Source organism: Neospora caninum, chromosome II, assembly GCF_000208865.1.
Source record: "Neospora caninum Liverpool complete genome, chromosome II".
In the NCBI taxonomy this organism is placed as follows: Eukaryota; Apicomplexa; class Conoidasida; order Eucoccidiorida; family Sarcocystidae; genus Neospora; species Neospora caninum.
This window is the reverse complement of record NC_018387.1, coordinates 1,175,342-1,201,090: the sequence shown is the minus strand read 5'-3', so window position 1 is coordinate 1,201,090 and position 25,749 is coordinate 1,175,342. Positions and strand designations below refer to the sequence as shown.

Sequence of the window (25,749 nt, the reverse complement as noted above, 5' to 3'; positions counted from 1 at the left end):
CGCTTGTGTTTGCTGTCTCTAAAAAGTGTTTGGTCGTGCTGGCTCTTTGCATGCAGCTGTGCCGGAGTGTGTGGTTGGAGAGCCCCGACTTCCTTTTCATCGGCGAGTGCTGGACGGAGTTGCAGCGGCTGCGACAACTCCACGAGACGCATGCAGCGCCGCTCCCGCCTCTGGGCCTCGCTGCGCCCGCTGTCGCGGCGCTCGACGGTCACGGGCGAAGTTCAGGAGACGTCCTTACACTCGCGTCTTCAAGTGTATCCGAATTCTCTGTTGTTCCTTCTCTCCTCGTCAGCAGCGGCATCGTGCCGCAATTGCACCTTTTTCCAACCGTCCTCCCTGCCGTTCTCGGTCGGTCCTGGAAATTTCCTCGACACATACGCCCATCTAGGATCTGCAGGCATCCCCCCGACGCTTGCTACCTATTCTTATATACATACTATATATATAACATATACATATATATATATATATAACATATACATATATATATATATATACATACATACATACATACATACTTACTATAATATATATACATAATATATATATATATATATATATATATATATATGGATGTAGATGAGTGTAAATGCGTACGTGTAAATGTAGGCTTACCGTCCCCCGAATAGTCGTGTAAGTAATTAGAGATCCTCAGGTGGGCTTTCGTGGAGTTTATGTGGCGTGTGTGAGGATGTTGCCAAAGATGCCTTGTGCTTGTGTCGAGGCGTCGGGCTGTTGCAATACAAGAACAGCGTTTTTGTGCATGCAGATGCGCATGTTGACGCATGCATATCCATTCTTGTCACGAATTTCTGGGCCTCGGCTGCAGTGTCGCGCGTGAAAGTGGAGTTTGCCCGCCCATTTTTTTTTCTCTGCGGGTTCTGGTCGCAGGCAAACGCCAGCCAGTGCTTCCCATCTGTCCGTCTTCCAGCGAAGGCTTTTCGTGTGGTGAAGCCGCCGCGCTGAGGCAAACGCAGCTGCAAATGCCTCTCTTGCCGGCGCCGCCGCGGGTTCTCTTCTCCACCCTCTTCGCCATGCACCACAACCTCCCTCGAGGCGCGGTGCTCATTCAGGTAAACACTCCGCATTTTAAACCCATTCGCAGGCGTCATGACTCATAAATAAATATATATATATATATATGTGAATAGGTATTCATATAAGCACTTACACATACATTTTCATCTGTGTTTGTTGCATATGTATGGATTCATTTATGTGTGCACAAAAGCATACATACATGGGAGCAGAGTGCGAGCACCGCAATGCAGGTTTTCCAGAAAACGTTCGTATATATGTGTGCCTTGTGGAGTCGTTCGAGGGAACGTATCTGGATGTGCTCGAGGTTGTGGAGGCGTCGCGAGTTTGCATGTAAAATCCTTTTTTTTCCAGGCCTCCTGCACTCCTGCCTCCCCTTTGCCAGCTCTGGTGTATGGACGCGCGGCCTGGGCTGCGGTCGATCTCCTCATGCTCCTTCCTGATGTCCCTTGCACGTGTAAGTCTCTGAAACGGGCGGATGTGCGTCGACGAATCGCACGATCTATCGCTCGTTGCAGGTTGGTACTTCCGCGAAAAACCGCACCAAACAAAACAAAAACAGACTCCACCAGTCAAACTGCACACGTATATATATATATATATATATATGTACACATCTATTTATCACTATAACTATATCGTATATATGCTCTATATGCCTATCATCGCAGTCGATATATAAATATATATAGAAATGTATTTGCAGTCGAGTTGAGTGTTTTTCATCCATGGGTTGAGTGCTTGGGGCGGGCCCTAAGCAGGGAGGAAGAGACGTTCCCTCAGGTCAGCCCTTGCTGCTTGTTTCGAGAGGGGAATCTGGGATCCTTCTTGGCGTAACATTAAAAACTCCAAGTCTGTGCATATGTAAGAAAATTAACGTGATACTAGCCAAGAATACAACGGTGCGACGGCTGTGCTCTTCACTCAGAGTGGGCGGAACTCCGGCGCCTCGCTCGCCGCGTTTTTTGCCGTCTTTCTCCTTCTCTCTGCAAATGCGTTATTCCTTTTCTCCTCCTGCCTCACGCCCCACCTTGCTCTACGTTTGTGTCTCCTTTTTCGTCTCTCTCTCAAACGGCCTTCTTTTTGCAGTTGCCGGAGAGATGGAAGGCGCCGCCTGCCGCCTCGGAGTCCCCAACGTCTTTGCGTCGGACTGCTCAGCGGGTAAGGGCGATCTCGCGAGCCAGAAAACTGCAAAACGCGTTCTCAAAGTCCCCCCGGGTCTCCTGCCCCTGTCCGCGGTCTCTTGGGCGTGAAAACGCTTCAAACGCGTTTCGAGTCTCAGGCTTTTCGCCCTATCCGGCACCACCGCACCTTGCCGCAGGTGGCGAGCTCTCCTCGCGGCGTGCCGCTGCTCCATTTCTGGTCTTTTCTGCGCTGGGCTGCCAGCGGTGTGTGTCACTCGCCTGTGCCGAGCTCGCCTTTGCTTGTCTCCCTCCCGTTCTCGGCTGGTCTTCTCTCACAACTCGCTTCTTTCCGCTTTGGTTACCTCACCTCCTTCGATTTGTGCGCGCATGCGTTTGCTGGCGCAGGCCGTCTAGCGGCACTCGCCGGCGTTGTAGGATGTCCTCTGGGAGGGAACAAACTACCCTTCTCACCGCTTCCGAGTCCCGACTACGTAAGGGTTCCTGCTTCGCTTTGGTTCTCTCGACAGCAGAAGTACAAACGGATTCAAATGAAAAGTTGGTACTGAAACGTTCGTTGGCCGACGTCTCTCGAGTGGAGTCCGTCGAAACGCCGTTCGGTTCTAGTTCTCTTCCCGCTGAAACAGGCGGCATTTCCATTGGTCGCATCCCGGCGTCGTAGGCAGCTTTCTGACCTGTCGCCGCGCATAGAACTCGCCTTTTGTCTCCGTTCGGACAGCGCCTGTTGCTCCCTGAAACACGTACCAACCATTTGGACTCCATCCTGTGTACAGAAGTCTCTCTACACGTTCATCCACAAATCTCTCTATGTTTATAAATTCGTGTCTATCGATGGGTAGGTTCGTCTATCTCTTTATGCATGCACATGTCTTGGGGTAGCTGTAGCGTCTGTATCCATTTGCAGTGTCTGTGCTGTATGTGGTTCTCGATGAGCGTGCGCCTCCACGTCTGCGACGGTCTTGTCTAAAGGCAGAAAAACGACACTTGGAAAGCCTCTCGGCGTCGGCGCATGTTTCCGCACAAAAGACGCATGCAGGTGTCTGTCCCCGTTCCGTTTCCTCATCATGGCTGCATTTTGGGCATTTTTTTTTCAGAGCGGAGCCTTCCGCCACGCCTCGCGCTACGGGCCGGGACAACACGGCGACGGCTCAGGCGGGGCATCTCGGCGGTCTCTCTTTGCGACGCCAAGTCGCACGTGGACGCGCCAGGGTAGCGCGCGGGTTCTCGACGCCGCTCGCGGGCCTTATCTCTCTCTCAGCGGGGCGCACCATGTGAGATATCCAGGGTATCCAGGCGGTAAGTGACGCGAGCGCAGAGGGGGAAGGAGCGCGAAACAGCCGAGTTCCCAGGCGGAAATGCAGACAACGAACGCGGGACACCCGCGGCAGGCCGGCGCCTCCCCCCGCTTTCGCCAAAAAGAGCTGCCGTGTCTCGGGAAACCGATACGTGCGCCTCTATCTGTAGATTCCCAGGTGTCTTCGTGGCGGGTGGCTTTCCCCCCGTTTGAACGCGTTGCAGTTCCCATGTTTTGACATCGAGGACGGGCCAGATCCCCCTTTTTCGTGTGTATTCTCTCTCGAGACAAGAGTTAGAGTCACATCTTTCTTCGGATTTCGCCTCGCTCGAGTGAAGTCGCGCATGGAACGACAGAGGGCCTCGGGTTTGCGGGACCGTTCGCGGAAAGTCGCCTTTCTTTTTTGAAGAATGACGCATGCATTCTTCGTTGCACGACGCAGGGCTCGGCACCCCCTTCGGCGCAACCCGCACTGATGCGGGGGGACTTGGCGAAGGCCGCGCACTGTCTGGAAACCCCAAAGGGGATGCCGACAAGCTGGACGGAGAGGAGGCGCGGCCGCCGCACTCTGCGCTCCCCCTCCTGGAGCGCGTGCGGCTTATAGACGGGTTCGAGAGTATTCGGAAGATGCCGATGCTGGAGCAAGAGGTTCAGGAGGCGGTGCTTGGGTCGCCGGACGACGACTCGAATGGGCGTAAGGAGAAAGAGAGAGGCAACGAAGGGATAAACGCGCGCACGGATAGACGGAAAACGCAAAGTGCCGAGAGCCTGAAAAGAGACGAGACAGGACGTCTGGGCCGGTTTGGAAAAACACTCGAAGCAGAGAGGATCGAGACTGACGGTCGGGCCAGAAGAGGCGACAACAGGAATCCGCCGGAATGCGAGAATCCTCACGTAACGCAACACCGCAGATGCATGCAGAACTAGGAAACAGTCGGAATCTTTATAGCAATCCAGCGTGCAAACCGGCATCACTCCGTCGCGAGACTCGTAGATTGTGAACGATACAGGGTTGCGCTGTGGCGATGTGAGTGCGTGACGCTGGGGTGTATCTGCGTGCCGCCTCGCTCTGACGCCTCTTGCTGCGAGCAAGTCCAAACGCGACGATTAGGCGCGAGGCCGTCGTCGTGCGACTGCCGACCCCACAAAAAGGGAAAGGGTCCACTCGTCGATTCCCGTTTGCATTTTGCGCAGGTTTTGACCTGAACAGCATCCACCGCCACTACGTCGAGCGACGGAGACTCAGACAATCCGACCCTTGCCTCCGGCGCGGCCGTGCGATTCTCGTGGATGTCCGGAACCCCGACGGCAGCAGCCTAACGCAGGTGAGACGCTTCACTGGGAAGTTGCGTCTCGCCCTTTTGAGCGCTTCCGTCGACTCGTCTTCTGCGACGCCGCCAGCGCGAGACTCGAAGTGCGTTCCTTGTCGCCCGCGTCGCTGGGCGTGAGAGTGCGTCTCTCCCTTGCATGCGACGCGTCCCACTCTTTGTGTGCGCCCTTTGCTGCTGTGTGGGGTTGTCCCTTGTCTCCTTTAGGCCCATCGCGTGTACGAGGAGTGGCACGAGGCCGTCTCCGACTTTGACGCGTCTTTGCCTGTCCAGGCCGCTGCCGTAGCTGCGTGCCGGCGCGTCCTGGCTGATGACGGATCTGCGAGGCGAACCAAGTCGCGGGGACAAGCGCGCGCCGCGTGCGTCTCTGCTGTCGTGGAGCCTGTTGACGAGCGCGAGAGCCTTGGAGACGCCCCCGAGACGGAGGGAGGCGACGACCGCCTGATCGCCTTTGTGCGGTTCGATGACGAACGCATCTGCGAACAACTCGCGCACTACTCGCAGCCAGGAGTGTCGAGTTTCTGTCCTGCGCCGTCGCGGGTTTCCGCGGGACTCGGCAACGAGGGCCGGAGACACGGCCGAAACGCTCGCTCGTGGAGCCAGACGGGCAGTCGAAGCGGCGAGATCAACGCGGGCGGGGCGACCTTCAGGCGCGAATGCAGCTCCAGAGCGCGAGACTGCGACGGAGACGAGTCAGATGGAGACAGCTTCGCCTCTGTGCGAGTCGACGTGGCCGAGCACAGGGGCCACTCGCTGGTCCTGGTCGTCACGAACTTGTCGGAAAAAACCCTCCACGACAAAAGCATCTCGCTGCACGCGCTCCGCCCCGCCTTCCGACAACACCGCATCAAACACTGGTCAGACTCGCGACGAAAACGAGGGCGGCAAAGCACACAAGGCCGCTAAAAGGAGAGGGGGGGTGAGAGAAAGTCGGAGAGAAAAACAGAGACCGAAAGGGAAAGAGAAAGAGAGAGAAAGAGAAAGAGAACGAGGATTCCAGCGGAAGGGAAGAGCGTGTTGGCAAGGCGGGTGCGAGGTGAGCAAAAGAACACCCAAACGTGGCGGGAGAGCGGAGAGAGGGGCGAGAGGGCGGGGGACGGGAGAGGCTCGAAATGGAAAGGAAACGCGTGGTGAAGCAGCAAGGCTCAGCGCAGCGAAGCGAGAAGAGCGACCAGCGATACGAGACCCGTTTTGCGCCGCTGAACGGCCCCGGGGCCCATGTGCGTGCAGGGCGATGGAGACTGTCTCCTACGCCCCTGCGCGGGGAGTGTGTTTCCTTCTCCCTCAACAAGTCTCTCTAGACTGCAGACTTGCCTCGACTATTATTCCTGCCGACTGGCAGCCGGTTTGCGTGTCTCACGCTTCTCGCCGTCACAAACTCTCTGTTGTCGCTCTTTTCTCTGGGGGGCGTTCGTTGCGTGGGGTTTTCAGGCACTTTCTCCTGCAGATGTGCGATTTGTTGACGTGTACCTGCGAAGGGAATCTCACGACGTTCCTCCAGTCTCACCAACCGCTGCTCCACCCGTCGTCGCGCTTTTCTCCGTGTGCCTCGCGCGTGAACGAGGCTTGCGACGCCGACGCGGGCGCCGCGATTTTGCCGGACGTGATCTCGATTGAAGAGCTCTTGTCTGAGCCGTTCCTGCTGCCGGCGATTCCGCCCTACAGTTCGCTTCTTCGGGGTTTCACGCTGTTGCCTCTCGCCATGCCGTCTGCCTTGGGGCCTCCCGTCTCCCTCGGGTCTCTTCGCTGTCCCCCCGCGAGCTCCGTGGCTTCCCAGGATCGCGAGGATTTGCCCCACCGGCCGCCCTCCCCCCTTGCATGCGCCTCCTCTCCCCTTGCATGCGTCCCGTCCCCCCTTGCATGCGCCTCCTCCCTGTACACCTCGCTCTTCTGCTGTTCTCTCCTTCGTCTCCAAGGCCTTCTGCGGCGCCTCATTCACCAGTCGCCGGGGGTTGACGAGGGCGGGTTGCGCTCCACAGGGGACTGCCTCAGACTTCCGCTTGGTCCTCGCGAGAGCAAGCGGACCTCCACGGGAGGCAACATGGTTCTTCACATCTTGAGACAAGTCGCAGGTGACGCAGATCTGTTTGCGTCTTCGCTTGCCAAAGAAGAGACGCGGGCGGCGGAGCTCGACTTGCTGGCCGAGTTTCTCGAGGAACTTGCCTTCGCCTTGCGCTATAGAGAAACCCGTCTGCGGGCGAAGCAGAGACTGGGCGATCTCGAAGGCCAGCGCCACGGGACAGACCTCCAGGAAGACGAAACGCAAGAAGAAGAGAGTCAACCCAGTGCTGCCTTGTCACTTTTCAGCATCTGCTCCGACAGCAAAATCTTCGAACGACATGAGGAACTCGGTACGAGCATGTATACATATATATACGTTCATATGACTTATGGATGTATACTGGTGTGTAGATACGTATACATGTCTAGATGCGGGTGCAAATATATATGTATGCATGCTTATATGGCATATATATATATATATATATATATATATATAACATATATATATATATATATATACATACATATATGTATGTAACGTATATACTGTATATACTTATATATGGGAAAGGCCTGATGTGTGGCTGAGTGTTTGTTTTCCTACGCGGGGTTCAGCGTTTTGCATGCGCTGCGTGGTCCCCTTGGTGGCGCGGATCTTTCGGCTTCGTGTCGCATGCGTTGTTTCTCTTGTGAAGGTGTCTCTTTTTCGCTGGTCTGTCGGCTGTGTCACGCTTGCATGCATGCTCTGTCCCTCTCGACTTGCGTGGCTTGTGGCAGTCTTCATTGATTCGCACGCAGCCGCTCGAGTCTGCCTCTCTGCGGCTTTGGAATGGTTCTCCAGTCGCGCGTTTTCTGTCCCTGCATTTCTTCACTCAGCGTGCACTTTCATGGCGCGCCTGAAGAGACTCGTCGCAGGCAAGGCGCCGACTGCGTCTTCGCAGGCAGGAGAGGCGCTCGCGGGCGACGTTTCCCCTGCAATTTCTCTGGCCAACGAGGTACGAAGCTGCCTCGTTTTGTGTCGAAGAAAACCTTCCTTCTGCAGCCGTGGCTGCATCGCGCTGTCCCTCTCCGCAAGTGTCTCTTGCGCGGAATCGATGTCTCTCCCGTCTCTGCATGCCGGGTTTGGGCCGTGTCAACAGTGTGAGAAGGAATCCGCTGCGATCGAATCACGCGTGAAAACCACAACCAGCAACTGAAGTTTAGGTTTTGAAATCTGTGTGGAAAATGAGACTGGACTACCCGAAGGGGTTACGCATCGGAGACACAGACTCTAGATTTCGCGGTCATCTAACAGAGTTGAGGGTGTGCGTTTCGTGGATCGTCGAATATGATTTCCGAGGATTTCCCCACTCGTCACATCGCTTTCTCGTTCTGCGAGTTCTCACCTTTCCCCCCCTTGTCGCGCCGCTACCTCGGTTTTGCCTTTCCCTTTCTCGCCTCGCGCGTCGCCGCTTCGCCTTTTGATCCCCAACCGCCAATGCATCTCTGGGGGTTTTGGCAGGCTCTTCGGGTTGTCGCTTTCAGGTCTTGGAGAAAAACTCGCTAGGCGCAATTTGTTTTGTTACACCCGAGTTGGGTCGCTGGTCCACAGTGGGTGGATTGGGCGTCATGGTAGACGAACTCTCAACGACGCTTGCTACCGTGAGTTATGTCACCAGTCCTCGGCTTTTCTGAACTCTCCTCTACACCCTCTCCGAATCCGTTGTCTGCCACGCTCCCTTCTCTCTTTGTGCGTACTCTGTTTGGTCTGTTGTTGCTCTGGAGGCGAACAATACAAGTGTATATCCGTGCATTCGTATGAACGTATATACATATACACAGATATAGATACACGTGTGAATGCGAATTTCAACATAAATGCGTGCTACATATATGTATATGCGAATGTGCACAAAGGTAGATACCTCCGATGGTAATGCATATGGCCTAGAGTTTCGTGGTGGGGATCAGACGGATATTCGCTGTTTTTAACTGGTTTCAGTGCTTGGATTCGCGGTCGCCTTCGCGAGCATTTCGCGTTTCGTATCGAGATCCAAAGTTATTCCACGTTGCTTTTCCTTTCGCTGCACAGTCTGCCAGACTTATGAAGGGACTAAAAACTCGACTGGAGCTGGAGAGACACCTGCGTGAAAAGCCGGAAGCTTGCGTTCTCCTTTTCTCTTCTTTTCAGGAACTCGGCCAAGAGGTTTGGGTGGTCTCCCCATACTACGATCGAAACCGGTATATCGTCTCTCTTGCGTCGATTCTTTTGTCTCTTCTCTCGTTTCAGCTTCTCTTTCTTCGCAGCGCCTTACACCTGATCTCGCTCGCTACCTCCCTTGCATGCCTTCTCGGTGTCTCGACGCGGCCTCGAATCAGTTTCTGCCGGGGTGTTTTTCGGTCGCTCGTCTCGCGCGCAGTTAACTTTTTGACCTCGACTCTCGGCTTCTCGCATTTCCGTTCTCCGCAGAAAAGGCGAACAAGATTACCTCGCCAGAGACGGCATTCACCACGCGTTCAACGTCACCGTCAATGTTGGAGGCGAGTCCATCACCCTCGGTACGTCGACGCGATTCTACGCTCTCCACACGCAGAGAAAATGAGACACCAACGACACTTTTCTTCTGCTACAAAAGAAAAACAACATGTATATATATATATATATATGAATACAAGCATATACTTGTCTATATATACAAAAGCATATCTTGATATGAACGTTTGCGTCTGTCCTTGTAGCCTGTCGACCTTGAGCTTTTTTCTCTTTCTTGGCGTACGAATTAAAAAACAGACAGGTCTCGCCGCTGAGTGCAAATGCGCCAAAATAGATTATGCTGTTGGATTCTTGGAAACGGAAAGAATGGGAAACACACACGGAGGCATGTCAGCTGAACGCCGCTGCCTGCTCCAGCGTCTTTTTCGCTCTCAGCGGTCCTCGCGTATTTACTTCGTTTTCTCGGGGTTTTGCTAGCTCTTTCTCTCGTGTGCCTCGCTTTCTCCTCGGCAGAGGTCCGCAACGCTACGAGCTTGTCGAGACAGCTGTTGCGATACCGACGATGACTGAAGGCTGACGATTTGATATTTTCCGGAAAGGATTTGTGTTTTCAGGTGTTCATACGGGCTCCGTCGTCCCAGGTGTGAAGCTCTTCTTCCTCCACTGCGCCTCGGTCTTTCCTTACATCTACCCTGATGTCTACGGCCTCGAACAGATTCGTTTTATTGTCACCTTCGCCAAGGCGGCTCTGGAAATCTTCTGCCATCTTCGGGCCATCCCGCCGGTGCGTGGACACGCACCCTGTCGTCTACTTGGAAGGACACGCAATGCAGAAAGTCGAAATCCGAGCCGAATGCAGGCCGACCTCGTGCGCCTCCGACGGCAATCGACGGCCCCAAAATCCTCTCCATACGCTCCTCTGCATGCAGTTACACAGAGCTATTTCCTTATATACATATATATATGTGCATAGGTATCACTCGGTGCATGCATTTTCCGTTTCCTATATATATATATATATATATATATATATATATATTTGCAGGTATACACAAGTGAGTTTTGGTGTTTCAGGGTGGGTACATATTCCTAGGCGGCAGAGTTCACATGCCTGTATTCGGTTCGCCCAGGAGGTGTTGTCGCGAGTCTCGTCTAGGCAACAGTCTCCAGTTTCCTCCACGGGAAGCTGAGAGTGAAACGAATGCTACACAGAGCGAACGCCGACGATGAGTGTTCGCCGTGAACACACATGCATCGCCAGGTTCGAACAGGATGTAGAGACACACACCTGTGACTATAAATTCTCAGTCCTGTGCTGATATACTCGTACGAGCATTTGCACATGCATATATATATATATATATATATGCGCATCTTGATATGCTTCCATGTGTTTTTAACATCTGGAGGGAGTATGGATCCGAGCAGTTGGATGCGGCTGCTTTTGTGTGCCTTGGTTCAGCTGATTATCACGAACGATTGGCCTACGTGTTTGATTCCTGCGTATGCCAAACGCCGCTTCTTCGGGAACGTCTTTGATTCGACGACATTCTACCACATCATTCACAATCTCGACTCGTCCTACGAAGGTGCGTCAAAATGCGAAACCAGACGCAACCGGGAGACGATCTTCTGCGCAAATCTGCGCGTCCTCGCTTCCTCCTCTGGCCGCCCCGTCTCTCTAGAGGCCTGTTGCCTTGGCCTTCTTTCTCGTGTACCTCTTTATGCGCGCATTTCTCCTTCTGTCCATCTGTTTCCCTTCACTCTCCGGCGGTGGCTGTATCTGCATCTCTCTGGGCGTCGCGCGTTTCCTTACATTTCTTTGCTCGGATGGTCTGCTCCCCCCTCAGTTCACTGGACGTGTCCGCATGCGTATGCACCCGTGGACATTTGTAGCGTTCCGTGCCTATTTGCATGTCGACAGTGATTGCCGATGTAAATGAATGTGCACAGACACATTGTAGAAAAAAAACTATGAAGGGATATACTTGCGTCTGTGTGCGTCTGCGGTTTTTCGTGCAGCTTTTTCTCGTGCCTGCTTCTGATGCATTCGTTTTTCGTGCTTCCTCTCCCTGTGCAAAATGTTAACGCTTTACAGGGCGTATTTATTTGAACAAGCGAGAAGACGTCTATTGGCTTCACGGTCTCCCAACGGATCTACTTGTAGACCCTCACTGGCATAATTTCGTCATCAACCCTTCCCGGTAAATTCTCCTCTCTTTTTCTGTGTGTCTCTATCTCTCTCTTCCCTGTCTCCTCTCTCTTCTCTCTTCCGCATTAAGTTGCTGAGTCCCGACCCACAGTCGCTCCAACTGGTCTTGAAAACCGCTGTCTCTCGCTTCTTTTCTCGGCCGTGGCATCGCGCCAGCCTTCCGCCCCCAGTCTCTGAACTCGGTAAAAAATTAGATGCTTCCTTCCCCTCCCGTCGCTGCTCCACGACCTCGGTCTGCTTTCCCTTGTAGACTCAAAAGAGAGTGGCGCGGGACGCCGCTCGTCGACATTTTTGCGTGACACCATAGGGAGACAGAGAGCCGAGGCCGCCCTCGAGTAGGTGCCGAGTTCTCGTCTTCTTTGTCCTTATCTTCTCTTCCTTCTTTTTCTTTGCATGTCGCCTGGCCCCTAATGCATGCTCCTTTCTTGTCGGGTTTCGTGCTGCATGCGTGTGAGGCTGCGGCTTTCACTGCGGCCTTCTGCGCGTCGCCCTAACGACGAAAAACTTGGGAAACTTCTCTCGCGAATCGTCGAAAAAGGTCGAGAACGCTGCCTTGTTTTTTCAGCTGCGTCTTGCTGCAATGCGACGGCTGGGGCACAGTGTCTCCCTCCTATCGCGATGAATTGATCAACGAAGGCGGCAAGGGAAATGCTTCCCCTCTGGCGCCGCTTCTGCGTCGACACCACCATCCCTTCGCCACTCCTAACGGCATCCCGATCAAGGTATCCGTCTTTCGGCTCTTTGCTTCAAAAACGTTTCGTCACTTCTCGCCTGCTCCAGGACGCGACACACAGCCGGCGGCGTCACACTGCAACGCGTAAATTCCGGATGTGCATATACATACATATATACATTTATATATTCTGGTGGACATGTTTATCCCCCTCTGTCTCAGAATGTCCGTATATATGTTTCCTAGAGCAGCGTGTGTGGAATCTACAGTTTTTCGCGCCTGTGTGACGTGTGTTTTAGCTGCGCTTGGAAAGGTTGAAGAATTTGGGTTTTCGGACGCACTGGGAGGCGAAGACTGCGGTGCAATGCCGCTACTTCAACTTCGAGAAGGGCGATGAGTCGATTCCCCTTCTCGCATTCATTGGTCGCATCACTCAGCAGAAAGGTGAGCTCGTCTCCCCGTTTGCTCCGCGCGCGGTTTTCTCTCGCGTGTCCACACATCGGGGTTGAGCATACCTGCTTGTCTCTGCGGCGCGCGAGAAAGGGACGGCTTCCGCGGAGCTGTCTCGAAAGTGCCCCGTTTCCGGCCAACACGAGCGTGAGGCCGAGAAGGAAAACGCATGCACGCATGTGCCTCGTTTCTTTTTTGCCTTGCGGCGCATGCGCAGCTCGGCCGACGCGCCGGCTTCGCCGTTGCCTTCGCCAGCTTCTCGATGCGTCGCGCTCCATTTTGTGTCTTCTTTCTTTCCGTCCTCTCGGCGTCCCTTCTCTCCGCCCACACAGGTGTGCACCTTATCGTGGAGCTCGCCGAGAATTTGATTCGCCGGTACAACGGGCGCGTCCAGATCCTCGTCGGAGGCATGGCGAACTGGAACGACGGCTACGCAGCGAGGTGAGAAACCGCGAGTGAATGCTGAAAGAGAGAAGGAGACAGAGAGAGAGGAAGAGATAGAGGAAGCGAGAGAGAAAGAGAGAGCAAGAAGAGAGAACAGGAAGAGAGAGAGAGGAACACTCAGTCGCGACAGGAAAGAGGAGCTCGAAGCGGCGAGTTATCAACGCTTCGCTGCCGCAGGAAACGTGTCTGTCAAGGACTGCAGTGGGAGCGGTGTGAACCGGAAGAAGGCAGAAATGAAAAGGTCAAAGAAGACAAACGGAGGAAAACAGAGAGCGGGAAAGCATAAAGCATTCGGAGGGGAGACCCGTGGACCCTTGTTGGTCCGTCTCCCGGCAGAGAGTCTGAGGGTTGACGCTGCCCTAGACCTAGGAGTTGTGCCTGTGTCCAGCGCTGGTGCGCTCTGTTCTCCCTTTTAGCTGTCTCTTGCCTTTCCCGACTGGCGAATCGGTTCCAGCAAAGGCTTCGGCTCTCATGTCTTTTGAAGTTTGTTCGCGACTTCTCTCCCAGATGTGCCAACCAAATGCTGGATCTGCGTGCGCGCTTCCCGCACTCCTTCTGGGCCGATCCTGGCGAATTCTTCTCTAACGGTGCGTCAAACGTGTCATCATTCGGCGGATTTTCCAGAGTCAGTGTCTCTGTCCCACGTTGCTGCTCACTTGCGCACATGCGTTGGGTCTCGCACGCCTTTCCCCAAAGGCCCAGAGGCGAATATCCCCGAGTCGCCTTCGCGTCTGCGTCTCTTCTGACCTCCCTCCCGGCACGTGTTCCTCGCTTGCCCAGAAAGGTGTCTTCGTGCGCGTGTGCGTTCCGCTCATCCGTTCTCTGTCTCTTGTTCATCTGGGCGTTGTGTTCTTTTTCTGCGTTCGTCCCGCTCTCTATCCTTCAAGTCGACAAATGCGGAGTGCCTCGCGGCGGTGGTGTATCCCACCTCGCTGCGTCCCGTCTTGGTTGTCTCCGTTTCGCCTGCGGCGGTGTTGCCTTTTCCCTGGCCTTGTCTTTTTCCTCCTTTTCAGTCGCGGCGCGCAGAGGCCCCCAAGAGACCGTGCGCGCGCGCATCTCTTCTTCGCTCCTCTCTCGCTCTCCTCAGGCGCTTTGGTCAACCTCGGGGCCGATTTTGGTCTCATGCCCTCGCTTTTCGAGCCCGGAGGCATTGTGCAGCACGAATTTTTCATTGCAGGCACGCCGGTGATTGGTAAGCCTCCGGGGGTTGCCGCGAGGTTTTCTGCGCGGGCGCGTTCCTTTCAGAAACATGCAGGCAAAGACCGGGTAGTTGCTTGCGCCCTCATGTTTCCCCTCTTCGCCAGTGTCCGAACGCGTTCGTCGGCGAATCGGACGAGGATTTTTCCACTCCATCCCGGTGCACGTCTTCTCTCCGCCTCGACAAACCGCAACCCTGACATGTGTCTGTGTCTCTCTTTCCGTTTTCCTTCTCTTTGTCGCGTTCGCGGGGATCCTAGGTCTCTTCCGTGGAAAGCGTGTTTGAGACTGCGACGTGTCCTTTCCTCTCCAATGTGCCTTTGAGACGGAATGAACGTTTCCGTCTCATCTTTTCAGAAGGTTCGTGCCCCGGCGTGCGGTGTGTGCTCTGCGCATTTCCTTCCTCGTGTGTTTCTTTCGCGGTCTGGAGTGTCGCCTGCTTGCGGCCAAATCGTCGCCTATGTGTGTCGCCTCCTCGTTTCGTTTCCTCGCTTTCCCCCCTCTCTGTCGCAGCCTTCAGAACTGGCGGGCTAAAGGACACCGTTCGCGAGGGCAACCCCACCCCGAGCCTCCCTGGCGGGAAAGTTTCAGTCGAGAATGCGCGGAAGAACAACGGGTTCACCTTTGACGCATACACCGCAGGCGACTTCCTCTTCGCCATTGAGAGGGCCATGCGCGTCTTCGGGTAACCAGAAATTCACCCCCCCCCCCTCCAGAGCCTCAAACCTGCACACTTCTACACAGACTTGTGGAGGTTCTCGATACCGATCTGTGTATGCAAGTGTATAGATAAAACGTTTCTACCAACGTATATATATCTACATATCGATGTATATAAGGGTATATGCGTAGGATGTCGCGAGAATTTCATCGGGGCGGAGAGGCAGTCGAGCACCAGATGCCACCAGAGAGGCGTACAGAGAAATCCCACCCACAGATGAGATAGAGAGGACGCGAACCGCATCCCTTCCGGCTCCCTGTGTGTCTGTGCCGACATGCTGTGTCTCGACCTTCAAATCTTGAGACAAGCCCAGCCGTTTTCACACAGACCTACGTAGGACAGATAAAGTGCAATAGACACATCTGTGTGCATGTGTGTGGACGCTTGGGTGCCTGTGCGTAGTCTTAGATATGGGTAACCAGAATACCAGTTGGCGTTGAGTGGTCGGGTCTTGTGTCTTTGCTGTTTGCGCGTCCGGGGTTTGGTGTGACAGAGAAGATTTGCGTGTTGTTTTCTTTCAGCGACCGGGCCAAGTACGAGCAGTTGCGCGCAAACGCCCGAGCGTCGGTTGTGTCGTGCGAGGAAAGTGCGCGGGCGTGGCTAGGGGAGTTTGCGCGGCTGCGAAAAAAGATTCCAGTCAACGAAAAGCGGGTAAGAATCGAAACGGAATGCACGGCGACCCAACGAGACGAATCCCAGCCGCATGCACATTCGAATCTGCCTGCCGGGTGTCCGCCCCGACGCGCCAGGCATGCACAAGAGACTTCTCGACTTTTTGCCAACACGCAAGAGTGGCATCTGCAGATCGTCCATGGCCAGCGGTGGGACTACATCTGGAGCTCCACCCGAGAAACAGATGCGGGACATTCCAACGATTCTTTGTCTTCGTTTCGGGGATGTCTTCTCTGATAAAGCCCTCGAGCACACATCCGTGCAGATAAGTAGAACTTGCGCTCGTGGCCTCGCGTTTCGCTTCTTCTCCTTGCGATGCTCTCTCCTGTGTGGCGTCTCTGCCCGAGATTCTCGACCTTTGTTTCCGAGCTAAGGCTGCCTCCGCACTGTCTCGCTTTGTTTGCTTTTCTCGGGGCCGCTTGCCACACCGGCGCACCGCCCTTGGAGGCCTCTACCGCTCTGTCTCTTTTCTCCAGGCATGCAGACACAGCTTTCCTTTCTGTCTTTCTCTTTCTCGATCTGTCTCTCCTGTCTCCATCTGTCTGCTGTCTGCGTTTGTTTTCAGGTTCAGGAAATTTTCCAGGCGCTTCCCGAGTGGTCTGAGGCAGATTGGCGCCGCCGTCGGACGGGGGCGGCGTCTCCTGCGTTTTCTTCTGTCTTCTTTTCTTCCTTCTCGGAATCGGTTTCTCCCAAGCCGGCCGCGGGCACCGTGATCGACTCTCTGCCGCGCGGGCCCGTACCCACGTCGCCGTTTCCTCCCTCAACTTTGCTCGAACTTCTCCAGTTCTGTGAAGACCGCGACATGCGCATGCGCGCTGCAGGCCGGGACCTCGACCCCAGGGGAAGAGCCGACGGCTGCGGCCTAGAGGGAGACTCCCTCGATGACGCCTCGCCGAACGGCGAAGACAGCGAAAGCAGTGAAGGCAGTAAAGACCGCGACGAGGGCGAGGCGCGACAGGAGAGCAGAGAGAGGGAAGGAGACGAACGAAGCGGCGAGGGGGTGAAGCGACAAGCGGAAGTGGAAGGTCGAGAGAGACGCGAGGGCGGAAACTCCCGAAAGAGAACAAGTTCCAAACCCCACGAAGCCAGCCTCCTCCCGTGCAGAATCAAATACGTGCCAGTCTCTGGAAAACCCAGACCTCGATCCGTCGCAGTAGCGGGTCCGAAAACGAACGGGAAATCTCAGGAAAACAGCCGCCTGCCTCGTGCTTACATGCGTGCCGTCAAAAAATCGAAACGATGGATCCACCCTCATGCATCTTCACGGCAGTTCTCGTGATGTTTTTATCTATTTAGATGCACCAATTCTTCTCCACATATGTATGTAGCTTGCGTGTAAATACTCATGCAGCATATATATATATATATTAGTCCATTTCTGTATCTTTATTACTACGTACCTGTGTGTGCGGGAATGTAATCCTCGCTGCCGATGTGGGTGTTTTTTTCCAGGCACATTTGATGACTGGCGAGTTCGGCGGCCTCTGGCGTGGGATAATGCTTTGCAGGCGTTCGTGCTTTCTCTCGCGCTCCGCCCTGGAAAGTAAGTCTTCAGTTTGGCTGTCGCCTCTCTTCGTCGCTTCGCAGGCGCGACTTGGCCATCCCCGCATGAGCTACGAAACGATGGCTTTCCTCCCCCAGACTGAGGCCTGGGAAAAGTGTAAACCTGTGTTGCATTCGCATAGATAATATATGCATATCTGTATCTCTATATTTATGTATGTCGCTGTGTATTTTTGTACATGGGTGTCTCTGTCGTAATGTACATACATTTTACATACAGTTGTGGACAGATAATGGGATCTGTTCCGACCAATGCATGCGGAGATATGTGTGCTTCTACTTTTCGGTGCGGTGCCTCCTGGGCTCCTCTGATTTGCTGTCAATTCTGTGGATCTTCACGGGAGAGTCTGTCGCATCTCTGGCGTGTTGCAGGTATTTCTACAAACTCGTCGTCGACGGGGAGTGGGTTTGCGTTGCAGATGCCCCCAAGCAGATCGATAGCCTGGGGAACGAAAACAACTTCCTGCAGGTTCCCTAAATCTTTGCCTCTCGCGCTCCTCTCCCTGCTCTGTGTGTTTGTTTTTCCCCTCGTCGCGCGTTCTCCTCGTTCTCTCGTCTCTCTTTCCGCTTCGGCGTCGTCCCTCACCGCTGCGCCCGCTCCTCTCAGGTGTTTCTTCTGTTTTTCCCGTTCTCCTCTCCTGGCGAGTCGTCCTGTTTCCAACAACGCCCTCGAGTGCCGTGGTAAACTGCGGACTGCTGTCGCAAACGGGGGGGACTGTCATCTGTGCATACAGATGAGAAACCGTTTAGAGCGGCGCCTGCGTTTCCACGGTTCGCGGAGCGGCTGAAGCAGCAGTCGCGCCTGTCGACCCTGGTACACGAGTCTGTGCATAATTGCGTTCCTCGTTTCGCGCAAGGACGTTCGCGTGTCATCGCGAAAATGCTTCCCAGTTGGGATGCGCCTGCATGCACGGTCGCGATCATTTTGCGGCCGTGCGTTTAGCGTCACCATCCGAGAAAGGGACATATTATTTTTTCAGGGCGTCTGTGCATGCACTGCCAAAAGGCGTGGCAGCAAACGGAGCATGTGCACCGCGGGTTGCGTTTTTACCCGGTTTTTCGTGCCGCAGCGTCGATTTGTAGAGAACCGACGTCTTTCGCGGTCCCCATTTTGTTTTCTGGAGAGAAACTGGCTCTGGAGAAACGCTGCAGAGAGCGTGGGCCTTTCGCGCAACTCTGCGGGGGTGCGGTTTCGTTTCCGTTTTCTTCTCCCCCTCATCCCGCTGTCTCGTGCGGATGAGCAGAGGCGCGTCGGTTTCCGAGGAGAACGGTGACGCGCGTGATACAGGTCTACGTAGGCAGATGCTTTGCAGAATGACAGCTTAAAGCGGTCTGTGGATCCTCATGCGTATATATCCATAGATACACGTGCATTTTTGTTGGCGTGCACGTTCATTTAAGGAGGCAGGAAGAAGCCTCGAAAGCAGGGTGTGCGCAGAAGCGAAACCCGTTTTTTGTTTCTGCACATATATGCCGAGGGATCGGTTTCTCCAACGCGTGCACATGTCCGTCTGTAGGCGTCGTTCCAGCGCAGCCTCGACATGGTAAAAACGTCGCTGGGTAGGCGTGTGTGCCGTGTGTGTCCGTGGCGTCACCACATGCTCGTCTCTTGCCGTTCTTAAGCGACCGTACCGCGCTTCAGAGGTGCGATCGTCCGTCAGCGCAGCGCAGGGACGAGAATGAAATAGAGAATCGGACTTGTACGTCGATAGGTCGCGGCGGATTGACAGGAACGAGCGAAGCTGGACGAGCACCACTTTCCCCAGGAAGAGGCGAGAACCGAGAAGTTGAAAGAGAGCAGGAAAGGGTGTGAGTCGAGAGGCAGCAATACGCGCGAGAGTGTCTCTTGGTTTCTTGTGTGTCGCCCGAGTCGCACGGCTGCAGCCTCTCCCTCTGTCCACGCGATCTGTTTTGTGCTCCACAGTTTTGTCCGATTGTTTTTTATTTGAAACAGCACGCGCAACGCGCGGCATTCCACCAACCTTCGCGAGTTTTCGCTCGGTAGAGTCACGTTTTTGCCGGAAAAAAAAAGGGGAAAAGCAATCCGCTTTTTTCTCACAGAAAACCGTGGGAGAAGCACACGTACCACCACGCCTGCAGGCCGAGCGCTGCCTGCATGGGATGCTCAAAGTGCGAGTCAGCGTGGAACTGGAGACTCAAGTCACGAAATAACACGTAGGGAAAAGGATGAGCACATGCGAGCTCGCCGGATTCGGTTTTTAATGCAGGCACGTGCCTCCCGATAGAACGGCAGAGTTCTCCACGTGCACCCTAGACACCCGGAACTTCGCTGCGAGCGGAAAAATAGGACGGAATCCTATCCAGCAAGAAGACTCTTCGGCGATCCGTGGCATTGTGCCTAGGGCACTGCATAGGTGACTACAGTTACGAGATAATAGGGTTCTTTACGGTTGCTGTATACCGTCGCCCCAACACACTGGAATGCCTAAGACACCTAAAAGCGGCGGATGTCACTATCATATGGCATTAAGCTTATTCCACACACGGGCTATGTCCTAGGCGTAAAATAAATGTTGCCGTGGGAATCTGAATGCACTTCCTACGTCGCGTGTCGCATTACTGCCTGCCACATCAGGCGATCGATGGATCCTCGCACGCCGGTACACATGCTTCTTCAGCGTTTCGTCGCCTCATTGGCCGCGATCTCCGCGCGCGTTCACACACGACCACGAAGAGGTAGCGACGAAACGGGGAAAAACGCTCAAAATATCTCCTCCCGGCGGCCACGCTGTGACCCGCCGCATCCATCTCCGATTCTTTTGTGGCAACGCCTTGCAGGTGTGCAACAGTGCCTGCTTCCAATCAACCGAGCTCTCGACAAAAAAAAAGGTGCGCTGTTTGGGTGCGTCAAACAGTAGAGCAGGTATATGCGGAGAGACACGGACCACCGGTGATGCAGTCTCAAAAACAACGCTCTGACCTTGGCTTCAGACATTGAGCCTGAAAGCAAAGCGCTAACGCCCCCAACCTCCAGTCGACCGCCTTTCTCCACGGCCCAAAACACTCGCCGTCTTCTCGCTGGAGCCAAAATCCCCAAAACTAAAGGATTCGCCAGAGCGTCTCCTCTTTTTCGTGTGCCCCTGGCGAGGCGACGTGGGACCTCTTCGCAGAATCCTAAAAAATCCCGACGTTTACTCGCGTTCTTTTCCCTGCGTGTTCGAGTCGCCGCGCACGAGCGCCTCCGGCCTCTCCGGGTCCAGCAGCAACTCGTGGAGAATTGACGCAGTCTCCTGCGGACTCGCGACCCATGCGGTGGGAGAGCACACGCTGAGAGAAGAGACACGTGCAGGAGAGCATGGACCAAGCACCGATGAAACAGCCCTTCCATATTTCTATCTCAATCTACACGCCGACACGGGTGTGGACGTGCATTCGCGTTTCCAGGCATATCCATATCCACACGTACATATATATATATATATATATATATATATATATATATGCATAGGTGCATAGTTGCAGGCATGTATTCATAATACGCACACGTCCCGTATATATATCTCCACTTCGATATATATATATATATATATATATATATACGGTAAACGCACTCACGCCAAGCAGGCATGTGTGGGTCTGCGTTCCTCAGGTGGCGTGCAGATGCCTGAACACCGCGGCACGGGCTCTGTTCTCGTTTTCCGGGTGACCTGTCATTTGCAGTTTTTCGTCCTCACCGGGCCGGCAAGTCATTTCCGCTTGCGCCGAACTGGTCGCCGACGTGGAGACACTCTCGCGGAACCAGCTGAAAGAGGCCTTGAAGCATCGCCACGCCTTCCGCTTTGTTTCCTATGTCAACCCACACGTCTTTGCCGCCGTTGAACGCACTCCACGGCACCATGCATTGAGGACCTAAAGAAGAGACACATCGAGCACTTGGCCTCGCGTGTGGAGACAGGAGACACAGAGACAAAGAGCGAACCGAGAGGCCTGTCGAAGGATCACGCACGTGTACATACACACCGAAAGACAGAGACAGAGAGCTCGAAACGAAGCATATAGAGCAGCATACAGACACCTGATATGAATTCGTCGACATGCTACGCCCCTCATTCGATACCGCCATAGAGAATGCGTACTTGCATGCACAGACACAAATGCACGCAATAATAGGTATTACAATGATATATATATATATATATATATATATTTGTGGGGAAAGCCGAGTCACAGGGGCGCACCGCTAGGCCTGAAGCGATGAGTCCCTTGCACACAAGACGCGGCTAAGGTGTATCCACGATATGCACATGGCAGATACTAAGGCCCCGAGCATATCGCCTTTCTTTTTCTGCTGCGCTCCTTCCCCGTCGCGACGCACGAAGGCGCCGTGTGGAAAGAAGAGAAGAAAGACGGACCTAATTCGTCGCGGATCGTCCGGCGAACTCGCATGACAATCTCCTCCAAATTCTCTCGGTGCATCCCGCCAGCGGTGCCGAAGCCAAGCGTGCTCTCTGGAGAACGCATAAAGCAGAAAAGGGAAATGAATCGCCGGCAAAAAAGGAAGAGAAGCTCAACAAAGAACTGGTAGACGCACCCTGTAGATATATATGCATATATATACATATACATATATATATATATATATATACATATACATATATATATATATATATATATGCATATATATACATATATATATATATATGTATATGCCTGCACCCTGGACGATGTGGCAGGAAGAATGATCAAGGGGAAAACCTTCAGGACGCGTGTTGGGTAAAGCGAAGTGCCGTTGCAGTTTTAGTCCTATATGTAAACATAGAGGTATATGTTTTTCGTGTACCAGAAAGCAGAGACAGCAAGAGAATCTATCTGAAAAGCGTTTTTAACGCCAAGCAATACGACTATTTATTTCTTCACATGCATATATACAGGTGGATATATGTGCGTTTGCCCACGTATCGGGTTACACATATATATGGCGATAACGGCAAACGGATTTGTGGTCCCCGTTTCCTCTTTGTATCAACGGCTAGATGCGACCGCCTCCTGCCTCCCACCGTCATCTTCTTCCTTCACGGGCCGCCGAATGAGCCCGACAGCGCGCTCTTTTCTCAGAATGCATGCAGGCAGCCTCAGATCCTCGCTCAGAGTGCGCAGTGCTGCCTCGGCAATGTCGAGGAGACGCTCGGCTTCCCGCGGGTGACACGGCGGCCGGAAGGAGGTCCAGAGCGCCTCGTCGACAGGCACGAGCGTGAGTTCGGGAGAAAGTCTGAAAAACAAGGAGGCAGGGAGCAGAGCCCATGGGAGAAGCGACATCCCCGCGCGAAAGCAAAAGCTGAAAGCGCGGAGGCGCCACGCGTGGACTCTCAGTAGAGAAAAGGCCTGAGAAAAGAGCAGAGTCAGAGACGCAGCTGAGTGTGCCGCCGACACAGCGACGGATCAAGAAGATAGAGGAAATGCGAAAGGAGGCAACGCAGAGAGAGTCGAAACAGGGGAGACAAGAGTGACCCAGAGTCTTTTGCCGACGGAGAAGAAAAGTCGAGACAGGAGAGGGATCGGCGGCGCGGGAAGAAGATTTTACAAAGAGCTGGCGCTGAGGTGAAGTTTGCTGTCTAGACTGAGAAACGGTGAGGGAGCTCACTGCATCAAGTAGTTCGACTCGCCGCCCATGACGTAAAAGTTTCCGGCGGCCTCAGCCGACACCTTTTCCTCTTTCAAGAAATCAAACAACACCCCCAATCGCTCCTGATAACGGGAAGTCTCATAGCCGTAGCCTGCACAAGACAGCGCACAGCACCAGGACACCCCACGGCAGAGGGTCTGTGGCCGACGGCGGTCGCACTGGTGGACAAGAGATCCAAAGGAGAGAGAGAAGAGAGAAGGCGCAGAGAAGAGGGACGGAGCGACAACGTGAAGGGATGTCTGAGGCGCAGATGCGTTTCTCAGGCAGAAAAACCGGGCTGAAAGGAAGAGGGAACGCCGAGAGGGACGCGAGAAGGATCACGAGCGGCACAAGGCTCGTTGAGCTGTCATGGCTTCATGTACAACCATCACGGCCAGTGAGCCCGCGTGCCATCCTCCGGTCGACCTGCGCCGTCTTTTTTTCCCCGCGATCTTCTGTTTTCGCTTCTCTGCTCAACGCGTCTGATTTGAAGCTGGATTTCACAGTCCAACACGAGAAGCCGTCCTGGCGCCTCAGACTTCCCGCCCGCGAGGCGCACGAGGCCCGCGTTTCACTTTCGAGGGTTTTTGGCCAACCTGCCGCTGTGACGACGGCGACTTTGGTACCCCTCCGCAGAAGCGCCGCGATATTTCGCGCGATCCGTTCGTCAGTGAAGTTCGCGCCGTCCGGGTACAAAGTCTCATCTCCATCCATGGTGATTAATCGCAGCTGAGAGCGGCTCTCTAGGATCTGCATGCAGCGGAAACGGAGTGAGCGAAGAAACAGAAGCGCCTCCTGCCAGCGTTTTGGCGGTCTGAGGCGGGGGGGTCGGAAACACGGGAAAGCCCCACCAGCGGGACGACTGAGCACACCTCAGGAAACTCGCTGAGAGGAAACCCGCTGAGAGGAAAGCCCGCGGAAAGAAGCCTGACGGATTCTTGGTGGTTTCAAACGGCCAAGACTCAGGCGATCAAGACCGGGCCGCGACGTGGAACTCAAGCTGCGATTTTAACTGCCCGGAGAACGGCCCAATCGGGCTCTCCCCCCGAGCGATGCAAATTATGACTTCCCTCTCCGTTGTTTTTTCGCCGGTCATCTGCAGTTCTGTTTCGCCGTTCTTCTCTCCGGTTCTCGTACCTGAGCAAGATTGAGAATCGCGCGGCACTCGTGGAAGGTCGGAGGCACGACCTTTCGTTTGGTCATTCGCGCACTCGCGTCCACCCTCTGGAAGGCTTCGACGAGCCTCAACTTGGTGAAAAAGCGCATTTCGCCTTCGTGCCGGAGCCTCCCGAGGCCTGCACCAGCGAGACTGCCGGGTCCGGAGCTCCACAAGTGTCTGAGGTTCGCGCCGCCTCCAGGCACAGGCTCGAACGTTGCATGCGGAAACGCGATAGGTCCGCTGGCGGGGTGTAAAGACAGGGAACCGAAGGAAGAGATGGTGGGCGGGCAGAACAACGGCCACTTTGCGCTCGCTTTCCGCACACAGCGTGCGGGCGCAGCGTCCACAACCGGAGACAACGGGTCCAGCGAAGCGTCGGGATCGCTGGGAGGCGACCGAGGGGGAGACTCGCCACTGGTCTCGTCTTCCGGCTCAGAAAACGAGCCGCGCGCGTCGCCGCGAAGCCCCGCGCTGGCTGCGCTCTCGCCGGTGTCTGCAGATCCGCATCTCGGAGTCGACCAGGCGGCGTTGGACCGAGGCGTCGTCAGGTAGGGAACAAACGCGTCGTCGACGACAATCTCTTCCTCAATCGCCTGGAGGACGCGGACGACGAGTGAGGAGAAGCAGTGGGCTTTGAACAGAGCGACAAACAGCTCGGTAAGGAGCGGAAGAAAGTGGTTGGCCGCAAACCGTCGTCGCCCCACCACGGCGTCACCGGCCTGCAGGCTGTCCCTGTCCCACGAGCCTGTTGAAGCTCCGTCGATGCCCGCGCCTGAAGAGACACAGAACGGGCTCGAAACGAACGGCTTGGCGCAGACAGCGGGAGACGCCGGTGCGTCGCGTGAATCGGTGGCAGGAGACGCCGGTGCGTCGCTTGAATCGGTGGCGGGAGACGCCGGTGCGTCGCTTGAATCGGTGGCGGGCGGCGAAGCTGTTTGGCTCGGCGAAGGCGCTTCGGCCCCTCGACGATGAGGCAAATCCTGAAAACGCTGGGCGAGCGGCGAGTGAATCTCCCCGCTGTCTCTCGGGGGATGAGGCGCCATGGTCAGGACGCGTCAAACCGGCGTCCAACCGTTTACAGAGAAGAGGCTAAAGATGGGACTGGAGAAACCTTTCAAAACGAGGAGACCGAATGGGAAGCTCTGTCTCGGCAAATGTTTAGACAAAATGAACCAGAGGGACATACCGCAAACCGTGGAGCGGAACGCGCGCGCTGTCTTGTTGCAACGCGCCCGCAGGACACGGAAAAGTTGCCTTTGCCACGGAACCAAAGTGTCGCTTTTCCCTCGGGCACCCTGACACGTAGATTTGGGCGCACTGAGGCATTCAGTGAGTCACAAGAGCCTTTTTCAAGACAGCACAAAGGGGACAAGTCCCGTGTTCTTGAGTTCGAAAGTTGCTGCGGGACACGCCGCAATCTCTCTTTCCCTTGTTTTTCCCGGGTAGGCCGAGTAGCACGCCCCTTTCCGGTCTGTTTGGTGTTGGCGACGGACGGCGCTGTGCATGCGCTGGCAAGCGTGGCGAGACAATCCGCCCGTTTCTCTACACACCCGCTCTTTGTAAACCCATGGTGAAGCCTGCCTAAATGTATCAGCTGGTGGTCAAACCGGCGGAAGATGCCTTTTGAGCGCCGTTAGCCTGTAAAAGTTGCGTTTCCGGGGGGGTTTCCTGCCACGCTTGACTAAACGAGGTTCCACGGCGTTCCACTTCTACATGGAAAAAACCAGGGAAAAAATGGTAGGATCCTTCGATGCAC

General features: G+C 54.7%; 2 protein-coding genes across 2 annotated transcripts in view; one reads left to right on the top strand and one right to left on the bottom strand.

Annotated features, from left to right (window-relative positions):
• NCLIV_005870 (granule-bound starch synthase WX-TsB protein,related) overlaps positions 1-17,689 on the top strand; it is a gene marked incomplete at both ends in the record, with an annotated part of 29,090 nt that extends 11,401 nt beyond the window's left edge. Inside the window, 27 exons of the mRNA XM_003880097.1 lie at positions 57-348; positions 892-1,073; positions 1,393-1,495; positions 2,128-2,199; positions 2,568-2,653; positions 3,275-3,476; positions 3,917-4,168; positions 4,669-4,799; positions 5,010-5,659; positions 6,234-7,153; positions 7,683-7,801; positions 8,331-8,447; positions 8,977-9,026; positions 9,256-9,344; positions 9,894-10,063; positions 10,742-10,868; positions 11,378-11,483; positions 12,057-12,213; positions 12,464-12,608; positions 12,947-13,055; positions 13,566-13,645; positions 14,146-14,250; positions 14,769-14,940; positions 15,498-15,627; positions 16,214-16,673; positions 17,101-17,191; positions 17,584-17,689. Coding sequence (XP_003880146.1) covers positions 57-348; positions 892-1,073; positions 1,393-1,495; positions 2,128-2,199; positions 2,568-2,653; positions 3,275-3,476; positions 3,917-4,168; positions 4,669-4,799; positions 5,010-5,659; positions 6,234-7,153; positions 7,683-7,801; positions 8,331-8,447; positions 8,977-9,026; positions 9,256-9,344; positions 9,894-10,063; positions 10,742-10,868; positions 11,378-11,483; positions 12,057-12,213; positions 12,464-12,608; positions 12,947-13,055; positions 13,566-13,645; positions 14,146-14,250; positions 14,769-14,940; positions 15,498-15,627; positions 16,214-16,673; positions 17,101-17,191; positions 17,584-17,689 — 5,223 coding nt within the window. The remainder of the gene's footprint in view (positions 1-56; positions 349-891; positions 1,074-1,392; positions 1,496-2,127; positions 2,200-2,567; positions 2,654-3,274; positions 3,477-3,916; positions 4,169-4,668; positions 4,800-5,009; positions 5,660-6,233; positions 7,154-7,682; positions 7,802-8,330; positions 8,448-8,976; positions 9,027-9,255; positions 9,345-9,893; positions 10,064-10,741; positions 10,869-11,377; positions 11,484-12,056; positions 12,214-12,463; positions 12,609-12,946; positions 13,056-13,565; positions 13,646-14,145; positions 14,251-14,768; positions 14,941-15,497; positions 15,628-16,213; positions 16,674-17,100; positions 17,192-17,583) is intronic.
• A 2,674-nt stretch (positions 17,690-20,363) lies between these two features.
• Positions 20,364-25,036, bottom strand: NCLIV_005860 (IMP-specific 5'-nucleotidase, related; the record flags this gene model as incomplete). The annotated part of the gene is made up of 7 exons (XM_003880096.1): positions 20,364-20,499; positions 20,907-21,081; positions 21,585-21,680; positions 22,230-22,441; positions 22,814-22,946; positions 23,431-23,584; positions 23,972-25,036. 7 exons carry the CDS (start codon positions 25,034-25,036, stop codon positions 20,364-20,366), a joined length of 1,971 nt encoding a protein of 656 aa, XP_003880145.1.
• Between the last annotated feature and the right edge of the window lie 713 nt (positions 25,037-25,749).